This window comes from Myxine glutinosa, chromosome 14, assembly GCF_964187855.1.
Source record: "Myxine glutinosa chromosome 14, kmMyxGlut1.1, whole genome shotgun sequence".
NCBI classification, from domain to species: domain Eukaryota; kingdom Metazoa; phylum Chordata; class Myxini; order Myxiniformes; family Myxinidae; genus Myxine; species Myxine glutinosa.
The window spans coordinates 56,501,359-56,514,306 of record NC_136274.1 but is presented as its reverse complement, the minus strand read 5'-3'; the positions used below and the strand labels follow the sequence as shown (position 1 = coordinate 56,514,306).

At 44.0% G+C, this 12,948-nt stretch overlaps 1 protein-coding gene across 4 annotated transcripts in view; it reads right to left on the bottom strand.

The window, feature by feature from the left end:
• The window catches only part of HACE1 (HECT domain and ankyrin repeat containing E3 ubiquitin protein ligase 1), a 612,560-nt gene that overhangs the window by 447,566 nt on the left and 152,046 nt on the right, over positions 1 to 12,948 (bottom strand). For all 4 annotated transcript variants that reach the window (XM_068135928.2, XM_068135929.2, XM_078768515.1 and 1 more), the window contains one exon: positions 943 to 1,039. In XM_068135928.2, coding sequence (XP_067992029.2) covers positions 943 to 1,039 — 97 coding nt within the window. The remainder of the gene's footprint in view (positions 1 to 942; positions 1,040 to 12,948) is intronic.

Below are 12,948 nucleotides of genomic sequence, written 5' to 3'. Positions count from 1 at the left end.
GTTTTTCCAATTTTTGCAATTTTCCAGTTTTTCCAAACACGATGGAATAATATTTACCGATATGAACAGTGATGTGGCTTTTATTGAAATTCTACAAATACTGTTTAGATTTTGATGATTTGCGTGTGATATGATTTAACGAATGTTTATATGAATTGTTCAAAATTAAAAAAAGCCTTCAATTTCTGATATTTTGCCTTTTCATTTGGTCCTCTCAATTGAAGCCCTGCCCGTATGGTGGGTACCGTTGCTAGTAAGATTAATTTGTGCGTTTACCAAAATACACAAAGTACGATTGAAAAATGCACACCTACTATCTCGTCTTCGATACCCCCATTGCACGTAAAGTGAGGAGGTGCTATCCCTCACGTATAAATGGCAGCCGGCTCTAAAATGTGCCGCTTTTGGGCCAAGAGCACGGCTCTTAAGCTCTTAACATATCAAGGATCCACGGACGTGCATAAGCACGGAAATGGGGATTTACAAGCCTTGTTCAAGCTCAGTAGATACTAATGGATACTGAGCTCCAGGGCACTCAAATGCCTACTTACATAATGGATGTCAGTGATGGTTCTGCCAAGAACCAGTAAAAGCCGTTTATTTCATAGACATTATTGAGAAAGTGAAAACATCTGCGTGTATTGCAGCTCAGATACGACCAGTCAGCTTCGAGTTTGCTGGTGAAATTCTGACGTCAAGCATAATGATCACATGAAACACTTTCAACTTTTCATACAAATTAACATTGACCTGGATAGCAAGTGGACAATTCCCAAGCATTTCTTTTTCACACTGCCACTGAGAGTAACACTGTGTTATTCAGTGTTATTTTAAAGCTGTTGCCAGTATTTTGTTACACGTTTCTTTGTGGATAGAATGTGGGATCGGGGTGGCAAGGAGCAATTAATGGCATTTGCAGAAACAAAATGATAACCACCTTACCTGGACACAGAGATCCAGGGGAGTGATGCCACTGTTGTCTGGAAGGTACTTGGCCCCCCGCGATAGGAGAATTTGGACCGTGTCTCTTTGGCCATGGCTGAAAAATAGAAATAAGAACACAGGTATTGCGGATGTGTGTGAGGCAGCTTGTGGGTTGCATTGACCATGGTTAAAAAAGCCCTGCAGTTTTTACAAAAAGCAAAACAAATAATAATTAGAGCGAAGTCAATGGCATGCCATCTCAAGTACCCATGCTTCAAACTTAAAGCAAAGTAGAAAGATAGCAAAAGCTTCCACCAGGAATGAACTAATATCAAATTCCGACTTAAATTGCCTTTTTCCCCCCGTTTTGACCTCTGCGACCCTAAGTGCATAGTGCCCGAGGGTCAAATCCAAAAAATTGTTTCATATTTCATGCGTCCGCCAATGTTAATTAGATATATAATGTTTCTTTGAAAGATATTTTAAAATGTGCCCATAATTGCATTTTTTTTGTATTTGACCTTTTAACCCCGTTCCAGGGGGCAGGCCCATAAATGATACTGCTCTTGCACTTTTGTGCCATGTCATGATCATAACTACCAGGTTGGGTTAATTCATGCAAAACTGGTTAGGAGGATATGGTGTGACAGACAGACAGACAACATGGAGACAACTCAAAAAGTGTGGGGATAACTAAAACACACTCATTCGATGTGCTGACTCACATAATCATTCTCTCTTTGCGTAATACCGTTCAAGAGCGTACTAATTTATACTTTAGTGTGGCTGTGGGGTGTGTAAACATACTCATATACTAAATTTATTTTTTATCACCACGTTTTTTGAAAAGCAATGGGGAGTATTGTAATGAGCTCCGTCAGTCCATCCGTCTGTCACGCTATCGCCTAAACAGCTGAACAGAGATTCACCAAACTTGGTTGTTATGATCAACAAATGGCAAGAAGGTGCAAAAGCAGTATCATTTTTGGCCTCACCCTCTGCGACTGAGTCAAAAGGTCAAATAAAAAATCCTTCAATTACGGGTATGTTTTAAAATATTTTTTAAGTGAAAATTTGTATATGCAATCAACATTGGGAGATGCATGAAATGTCATCTTTTTTATTATTTGACCACGGCTTCATGCCCCATAGGTAGGGACCTGGGGTCACCAGGCTCAAAATGGGGGAAAAAATTAACATATATTGATATTGGGTCATTCTTGGTGGAAGCATTTGCCACCTTTCAACTTTACTTTTGGTGTGAAGCATGGGGATTTGTGATGGCTTGCCATCAACTTCGCTCTGGTAAATATTTTTCGTCATGAGCTCAAAGTTGAATTTGTCTGAAACATTCACAATATGAATCTCTGTGCCAGATTTAACTATTTTAGCTGCCCTCTTTGTCCAGTTATTCTTCCGACAAACAGACAAACACAGACGGGATGGTTACAGTACTCACGCACCCAATCTATGGCGAGTAATGAAACTGCAGCATATACTGTAGTGATTTTGAATTTTTAAAAAAAACTTGGGGAGAAACCCATGGAGTTTCAGATGAAATACTTGGGGAAAAACCCATGGGGTTTCAGATGAAAAACTTGGGGAGAAACCCATGGAGTTTCAGATGAAATACTTGGGGAAAAACCCATGGGGTTTCAGATGAAATACTTGGGGGAAAACCTATGGGGTTTCAGATTAAATACTTGGGAAAAAACCCATGGGGTTTCAGATGAAATACTTGGGGAAAAACCCATGGGGTTTCAGATTAAATACTTGGGGAAAAACCCATGGGGTTTCAGATGAAATACTTGGGGAAAAACCCATGGAGTTTCAGATTAAATACTTGGGGAAAAACCCATGGGGTTTCAGATGAAATACTTGGGGAAAAACCCATGGGGTTTCAGATGAAATACTTAGGGAAAAACCCATGGGGTTTCAGATGAAATACTTAGGGAAAAACCCATGGGGTTTCAGATGAAATACTTGGGGAAAAACCCATGGGGTTTCAGATTAAATACTTGGGGAAAAACCCATGGGGTTTCAGATGAAATACTTGGGGAAAAACCCATGGAGTTTCAGATTAAATACTTGGGGAAAAACCCATGGGGTTTCAGATTAAATACTTGGGGAAAAACCCATTGGGGTTTCAGATGAAATACTTGGGGAAAAACCCATGGGGTTTCAGATGAAATACTTAGGGAAAAACCCATGGGGTTTCAGATGAAATACTTGGGGAAAAACCCATGGGGTTTCAGATGAAATAATGTGGAAAGACTGCCAGAAAGAAAAATCAGTGGAAGAAGAATCTGGCCGGTCAGTGCACCGCATGCCCAGGAAGGAAAACCGAGAAATCCCAAATCTAATCTCACACAAATCTTTGGCTGCTGCTCCACCAGGCAAAGTTTTGTCACATGACTGCTGACTTGGCAGCATTTTGTGATGCAAATTTAGCCTTTGGCATCAACCATCAATTGCAAGATATATGGCAAAACTATTCCGCACTTCCGAACCGTCTCCGTCATCAGTCTTCACAGGTTGGATAATCACGGTTCAGTGTTACAAGCAAGACCTGATCAAAGGACAACTTGTAGTATTTACACCATCTTATCTGCATCAAATGCACAAGTACTCAACTATCTATGCAATAGCATGACTTGTTCTGCTCTGTAATTGCACAAGTCAAACAGCATCCATGCACGCGTCTATAATTCAGCTCTTCCAAAGAAGACTTTCAATGTTATTACAAGCAAATCCAATCCCAGCAATGAATTAAATATTTGCTTGAAGAACAGGTGGATTGTGGTCGGTTGTTACTTTGCAACAATGTTCACCAGGACTGGAGCAGATGGTCGCGCAAGCCAAAAGTGCAACACGTTCGACGTGCGACACACTACGAGGGTGGCATGAAAGGACTTTCCACACATTTCTGCGACGGAGTGATGTTTAATTCATTGGATGCACTTGTTACGAGGCTGCATGCACAAACAATAATCAAAAACGAATTCCTGTCAAAGTTCCACCAGAAGTTGACTGGGTGTCAACTGATCATCGTGATTCATTATTTAAAATAGCTACACTTTGGGGTGGGAGTGGGGTAGTTATAACCAGTGTTATTGAACAAGCTTCCTCCATTTGAATTAAAAAAACAGTGAAGTCGGTGGATAAAATAAAACGTATGGAGCACCAAGTTTTAAGCAGAGTTGAGTATCGCAAGTTGGTATAAGAATTGGTAAATGGGGTAAGCAGGTGATGAATAAAGTCTTGAGTCCAATTCAGGTGTGGTGGTACGATTTCACAATGAACTGGAACGGCACTCAGTAGAGAGCACACCTCCACCTGGTTGGCCATATCACTCAATGGTGAAGAATCACTTAAGAAATTAAATAATTCTCATATCCGAATCCATATTCAGATCTTCACCAAAATTGAATCGATTAGTCCTTGTCAGACACCCAACCTGTCCAACAAGTTTCGGCCCAATCCATCCACAACTTTTTCAGATATCCTGCTATGTATCGTTTTTGGCCCTAACTACCAATGGTGAAGAATCACTTTAAAATTCTAGTAGCCGGATCCGAATCCGGATCTTCACCAAAATCGAATCATTTTGTCCTTGTCACATACGCCACATCTCTGCCAAATTTCGTTCGAATCCGTCGACAACTTTTTGAGATATTTTGTTCACAAACAAACAACCAAACGGACTGACAAACAGACAGGGGTGAAAACATAACCACCATCCACCTTTGGTGGTGGAGGTAACAATGGCTCGCCAAAAACTGTACACTCAATCTTGACTCTTGCCGCAGATTATACAGCAAGCTCAATTATAATCCAGCATATAGCTAAACGCAGTGGAAAGCTAACGACTCGAGGCGCTTAATGAGCTGTCTGCGTCAAGTGAAGGGGTTTCAGACGGCCATGGGGCTGTTTGCCTTTGCTGGGGCATCTAATGATCGGCCTAACGCCCCAGCCGTTGCCACCGAGTTAATCAGCTGTCAGGGCCAGCGAGCAAACAGGCAAGCACCGGGAGGACGGCAAAGGCCGTTCGCCAGAGTCATGAATGCAATTCCATTCATGGGTGTGGAAGCAAGGAAAGAAGAGGCATCCAGCAGGACAAAGGGGTTGGCGGTTGCCTGTGAAATCAACCAAAAACCTTAATGTTAAATAAGAGAAGAAATTAAATGCAAATTACGTTATACAAAAAAAGAAATGCAATAGGTGAAGACAATGCAGTGCAGTATTCATGGGCACAGCATCTATGTATACAGATGAATTCACAATGATAGTGAAACATACCAGGGCCCCCAAAAAAGGTACTTGGACATTGAGCAATATAAAAAAACCCACCTTTAGAGGCCATTTTTCCCCGCAGAGCCGGGGTTTGCCTTTTTCGGGCACCGTGAGCCCCTTTTTGAAGCAATGTTTTATGGCCGGATGCCCTTCCTGCTGCCAACCCTGTTGGTTGCCTCTTGCGATGCACAGGGAATTGCCAGTGAACTGGTACTCAATTTCCGGACCTCGGAAAGATGACAGGCTCAGTCAACCCCCATGGCGTTGATTCAGAGATCAACCGGCATTCGAACCCAGGATCCTGGGATCCCAAGCCGGCACCCTAACCGCTAAGCCAACACCAGGCTTGCATTGAGCAATATGGTAGCTAGAAACCTTTTCAAAATTACAGTGAACTCGATGACGCACCGTCGCAAATCCTCCGCTTCCCACCTAAAGTAAAGTTGAAAAATGGTAAAAGGTTTCACCAGGAATGACCAAATATCAAATTTTGAGTTAAAAAAATGTTTTCCCTCATTTTAACCCCTGCGATCCTAAGTCCCCACCCCAGGAAGCATGAACCTGAACTCAATAAAAAAAAACATTGTATATTTCACGAGTCTCCCAATGTTGATTGCATATACAAAGCTTCATTTTTAAAAAAGTTTTAAAATGTGCCTGTAATTGCATTTTTTGGTATTTGACCTTTTGACCCCGGCCCAAATATGACACTGCACATACACCTTCTTGCCATGTGGTGATCATCACTAACAAGTTTGGTGAATTTCTACATAGCAGCTTAAGAGGAGGTAGCATGATGGGCGGACAGACTGACGAACACAGACAGAGACGGAGCCGATTGCAATATCCCCCCTTTTTTTTTTACAAAAATCGTGGGGATAATGATCCCTTTTTCTGGGCATTGTAAATAGGAACTTCATAGATTTGCAGTCGAAACAGCAGCTGCGTTTTCCTTTTTTCCTTTTAATCAAAGTTCACAAACAATTCTGTCACACAGGTTTGGACTCGTGTAGGCTGAAAGCAGAGACGATTGCAATCAGCTTTTTTTGTCACCAACACCGACCGGATTGTCACCATAATCGGCATGTGCACCACCCGAACATCCATTAAACAGCATCGTGGGCCCAAAATAAACCACCATACTTGCCTCTGCGATTTGTACAACTGTCAGTTTGGATTCCTCTGATCTGAGTATTTAATGCCTTCGACCTGAGGCCACATGCTCTCTGCTGCAGTGAGTGCGGAGTAATAGAAGTGAAAAAGCAGGCCTAAAAAAAAAAACACTCAAAAATCCTGTTGTCTGATGGGAAATCATTCCCAGGAAGCAAGAGCAAAACAGCAATTGCATTTAATTCAAACTTCAAACTATGACTACATTATTTGTGGAAGACTTCCTTAGAAAAGCTGGATCTGGAGGAAATCAGGACAAGCAAGTCCTTAACTTTCATTGATTTTAATGAGTTCATTAGAAATCTCATGCTATGTAAAACAAATATTTCACAAGATGAATGACCAAAGGAAGTGGAGCTTCATGCATGTTGAGGGAAAAATACTTCCTGATTACAATTAAAAGATCTGCAGGTCTTGTGTATGGCAGAGGGATATTTAATAAACGACAAAGAAACCTCATGACACAGCCTAAGATGGCCTCTGACATCACGTGGAGAAGCTCGGTGTTCATCAAATGGTTCCGGAAGCCACAAAAACATAGAACCACCCACTCAGCTTATTCAATCAGACAGGTTTATCAGTACTCTTGATTTTCGGAGGTCATTCTTGATTTTGGAAGTATTTATTGCAAAAGGCAAAGGAGATGACACTTGTCCAGGGCTGGGCACATTGAAGCCCACATTGTTTTTCATATTCCCAAGCCACGAGGATTGATGGCCTGTCCAAATTAGCTAACATGATAAGGATAAAGAGGTCTAGGAAGTTAGACTGCACTATATTCTTTGCAAAAGAGCCGTCTTCACTCTTTTAAAGAACCAGGAAATAGAAAGATTTGCCATGTTGAAAAACTTCTCGTGTATTCATCTCTGGGTCATCCCATTTTGGGGAGAACTTGGAGGATAGTCACAGACCAAAATATTTAACTTTTTATAATGATGCCCAAAGGTAAAGGTTTGGTTTTACAATTGATGCCAATGGTATAAGTGTGCTACCAAACGTGATTCTTTGGGTGATGTCATGTAAAACATTGGTGTCAAGAAAGTCTATCTGGTTCTCTATCTCCTAACAAGGTGTTCACAATAATCAGATAATTTGGTATGCTGGCAGGCCTAGACCTAGAGGTACACACACTCGCCTCCATCTGCCGACATTAGTTGGTGGATGTTAAAGATCCCATGATGTCCTTTGTGAGGAGTAGGCGAGCTATCGCCCGGCACCATGAACAAATTCCAATTTCCTGTACAAAAGGGTACAAAAAGGGGTACAAAAGAGGACTACAAAATGGGGGTACAAAAGTGCACACATAGAGATGAGAGATGAGACAACATGGTGCTGCACTGTCCTGGAGGGAAAAATGAGATTGAATCACCTCTGATTTAACCAATTCAACAAAACAGTCTAGTTTAGCAATAGGCCTGCTTTTTAGGAGGTTAACCAGGTTGGGGTTACTGGAAGAACATGTGTCCTAGAGGAGCTCATGGAGAGAGTTAGATGGCCGAGAGAGAAGAAGGAACTAGACTGGAAGAGAAGCGGTACAAAAAATAAAAGAAAACATCAACCTGTCTGTGATGTGAGAGCAACAGGCCTTGTGTTTCAGCCTCATCATAGAAGATGCCAATAATTTTGAGAGCTTTAGATTCCACAGATTCCAGGACAGACAGATGTGTTACAGGAGCACCAGCTCAAAGGGGAGAGCAGTACTCCATTGTGCTATAGACAAAGGCCATGTATGCTGAGCAATTGTCATTTTCAAGGAATAACTTGGAACGCCGAAGGATGCCCACCCTGTAGCTGGCCTTTGAGTTGATTCAGCTTGGTAATATGGTCTGGTCAGCCAAGAAGAGGTCATGGATCATAATGATGATCCTAATGATCAATATAGCCCCAGGTTCCTCACTGGAAGCTCACAGCCCCAAGGAACCCGGCCTCTCCGACCGGATTCACCCAGAGAACGAGTAAAGAAGAAATTTTCAATTGTTGTCCAGTTCAAGGTGACAGTGTGGGCAGAATGGGTCTTGAGTTGGGTCGAGCTTATGTTGATGGGTTTTAAGTGCGGGGTGGTAACCGGAAAGAAGTCCATATAATGTTACTGTGGAGGAGCATGGGATGGCTTGTCATGGATGATGGTGAGGCCTAGTAGTTCAAGAGAGCGAGCCTCTTCCAGTGGGAGACCACAGAAATAGACCAGTGGGTTATTTGACGATCATTCTGAAGCAACTGGGCGAGTGTGAGATTTCCAAGGATTGAAAGATTATGTTCCATTCGTCACACCAGCATATAATCATTTCCAGGTCAGAAGAGAGTGATGTAGCTGCTGTCTGCCTGTTACATGGGATGGACTATAGTACGACACAATGTGGTTCATCATCTACAAACAGGAAAGGAGGGAATTGGATCTGAGCCCCAGACACTCCCTTGGATACTCCAGCCCCCACCGAGAGAAGAGACGAGATCTCATCAATAGCCACATGTTGACCGAGCAATTGGAGGAAGTCAGAGAAGCAGGTATGAAGGCGGCCTTTGATGCCATAGGCAGAGGGCTTAGCAAGCAAAGCAGGGTGCCAGACAGCGCTAAATGGCTGAGATATATCCAAAGAGACGGTTAGGTCAGTAATATTCGGAGGCAAACACTGATTGAGACATTCTCCCTTATCTCGAGCAGAGTCTGAAGTGAGATGAGGCCATTTAAGGTAAGTGAAGGGATGGAGGGAAATCATACATCAGACACAGACTTGCTTTGGCACCAACGTTATATCTGAATATCATTTTCATGAGCAAACATTGAGATACCCGGCTCCGGTGGATCAATCGTTGAAGTATTACGGTGCTCGACTTGGCATGGGATATTTTTTTTTTTAAAGAAAACAGGCACGTTTGGTAAACACATTTGAGTACTGACCAAAACATGGTAGTAAACAGACCATAAACTTCCCTGAGCAGCAATCATGGGAGAGGCAGTAAAGTCTGCTGTCAGCTATTCTTGGTTATGCTGTTTAAGGGCCCGCTGTGGGCAAACTCCCCGTTTCTGGTCAATTTGGCACACAAGCGAAGCGGGAACGAAAAATTGCACAGAACCCATCTTGGGTTCCCTTGAGGTCTGGTGGAAAATTATTTGAAGATGAATATTATGCAACATAGTCAGAATCTACGATGGTACGATGTCTAAATTAGTTTGTTTTGCTTTTTCTTCTGCTCTTTCTCTCAAATCCTTTTAAACTAGCAATTGTAGATCCATCTCCCACTGGATTTGCCTTTATTGACTTCAGTGATGATTTGAACACTCGCTAATCCTCAGTAGGCACCACACAGGTATCTCAATACCATCAATCCTACAGAATTCTTTTAATTTCCCTTTCCATTCTGGAGAAATTCAAGTCCAAATAAATACCAATTCCCAAAAGAATCTCTTTGCATTCAGTGTGAGTTTTCAACATCAAAATAAACGGAAAAAGGTGTTCGACTCAAAATGAAATATACATTACTAAGTTGCAGTGTGAGCACATGGCGTGTGCAACCTACTTGAACACACGAGGCTGTGCAAGCCGATGTTCGCTCGCTGGATTTATTGTTCAACTGCAATGACGATGACAGCAACTACTAATCAAATCCCTGTGCCATCCATCACGCGTGTATTTTAAGGCTTTGCACTGTAGAGCGCAGCCGCCGCTCTGATTAAAGGGCCACGTCGGACGCATTGCAAGCCCCGGGGTCCGAGGCCTGGAGCTCATTAGCCATCAGGGCGCAGTACTAAGTGGCGTGGACACAGCCACAGAGTGCCGCTTATTCCCTCACACCCGCTGGAAATCAATGCATTGTCTTCGATGCCCAAAACTGCATGGCGCATAGCCAGGTTGTGCACACACTGCGTGAGCGCCACCCAACGATGAGTACAAAAACTGGCGTGCAGTGGGGGGTGAGGGAAGGGATGGGGTCTTTTTAACAACTTGGGTTGAAGGCCCATACATCAAATGACAATACTATATATATATATATATATATATATATATATATATATATTGTTATGAATTTGGTAGAGCAATATCTAGAGCTAGGTAGATCTGAATAGGTAGGTATTCGGCTGTCGTGACAGGGACTCTACATGTAATAAGTTCTTGATGTTTAGGCGTTTGTCGGGGTAAGATGTATGATTGTGGATCTACCTGGAGGTCCGAGTGTTAAATAGTGAGGGATTAAAGGTAACGCCCCTGTGAGTCTCACCTGGTAGTCAAACCTTTGTCCATTATGGCACTGCAAACCACATAAACATTAGTTAGGTCCTTAGCGCAACATTAAATAATTCCCTTTCCCTGACATTGACTTCGTAATAAATAGACAGGAAACCAGGCCAAAAACACCGCCACGGTTGGCCGCCGCCGTTCGCACCTCAAAGGCCTACCAACCTCGCTGGCACGTGTTACAAAACGACCGCGGGGGGGTCGCGGACGGGAGATGTCAGGAGTCGCATGCCGCAGAGGGCGTGACCTGGGCGAGTTGGGAGGCTGTGATTGGCTGAGGAGTGCGCCAATGTGACGTCATCGGCCACCAATATATGCGACGGTCGGACGCCATTTCGAGACGCAGGCAGACACCAGAGAGTTCGTAGGAGTTGGTTGGAGCACACAGTCGACGCAGAGACACAGTTGGTGGAAAAGCTCCCCGAAGGCAGTTGGTGGAAAAGCTCCCCGAAGGCAGTTGGTGGAGAGTTCGTTCACACACCGAGCACACCAAGCCCACAGAGCACGCGGCAGTTCGCAGCAGTTCGTTGCAAGTCGAGCCCTCCGTTGAACCATTGGTGCACGGGCCTTGTGGAGATCGTCCTCGTGTGAAGCTGCTGGCCACGCGTCGGACGCGTGGTGCTTGGAGCGGGGCCTCGTAGAGCTTGGAGCGAAGGACCTGGTGGTGTGCGATCGGGCCAAAAGGAGCGGTGTGGACGGCCGCCACCAAGACAACCAAAAGACAGATAAGCCGCATCCGCGTACATTTGAACGACGTGACGTGTTATTTTTGTATTCATAATCTCCCTCGTATCGTGTTTGCTGTCAGTCGTGTGGGGACGTCCCGATTTAGAGTTATTAGATTTACCGGCGCGGCTTTTTCACTGTATTACTATTCGATAATAAATCCTTATATTATTTTCTATATATATATCTGAACGCAGTTTTCCTGGGTGTTTGATTTTAATAGGTAAGGTTGCGGAGCCTTCGCTGTGTCCCGCCATTCCGCGCGTTTGTGTTGAACTTGAGTCCGCCATTGAGTGTTCGCCTCGGGAGTTAAAGTCTCGCAAATCGGCCATCCGTAACTGTGGTGTTAATCACAGTTGCGTAACAAGTGGTGTCAGGAGTGTAGGATTTGAACCCGTTGGACAAATTTTTTGTCCGCGGCGAGACATCGACACGGTCGGACAAATTTTTTTGTCCGCGGGGAGACATCGACACGGTCGGGCGTACATTGCGCCCGACGTTCGAACGCAAAATTTTTATAGTCGAGGCGGAGAAATTTAATAAGCAATCGGGCAAACGGAGCGCGATATCGCGTCTTCGTCAAATTTAAATTGTTTCAGGAATTATTAAAATAAATACGCGCGCGGGAAACAATCTTCCGGAAAGCGGATGTCGGAAATTGATGAGATGGAAGTACGCAGCGAGGCCTCCGTCAGCGTCGGGAGTGAGCCGGAAATAGGGGAATTTGATGCAGAGGTGAGCCTTGGAACCTCCCTCGTCCCGAGCACCAACTTATCCCCCTCCCCTACCGGGGAGTCGGGAACAAATGGGACGGCCCCGAGAGACGACCAGGCTTTAATGAAATTTTTAAAGGAATTAATGGGAGAAATGAAAAGTGGGATGGAAAATAAAATGGAGTCCCAGGGGAAGGAATGTAGGGAAGGAATGAAGGGAATGAGTGATCGATTGGAGGAACAAATGGGACAAATGAAAAGTGGGTTGGAAAATAAAATGGAGTCCCAGGGGAAGGAATGGAGGAATGAAATAAAAGAAAGGAATGAACAATTGGAAGGAAAAATTGGGGAAATGGCACAGCAGCTGGGGGAACGAATTGATGGCATAGAAGGGAGAGTGCAAAACCAAATTACGGACAGACTGGGGAAATTTGAGGGTAAAGTAGAAACTCAAATGGGGGAGATGGAAAAAGCCATAGGGGTGGAAATTGAATTGAAACGGGAAGAATTAATGTCAAAAATAGAGGAGGGCGTGACGCAGGCTGTCCAAATGGGGGAAAAGTTGGAGGGTCAGATTGGTGCCACAAATGCTCGAATTGATAAAGCAAATGGGGACCTGGAAGGCTATCGGGGCCGGGTGGATGCCAGAATGCTACAGCAGAGTGAGGAATGGGGACTGCTCAACCGACAGGGGGGCAAATTGGCCGAGGAGGTGAGGGGGTTGGAAACCCGCATAAAAGAGCAGGAGCAAGGGTTAATTGAGAAAGGCCTGTGGGGGCCACTAATGGATTAATGAAAGGGTGAGTGATTTTATGCAGGAGCGACTGGAGATCTGGGACAATACCATCAAGAAGGAGGTTGGTCGGGTTCAAGAGAGCCTGAAGGAA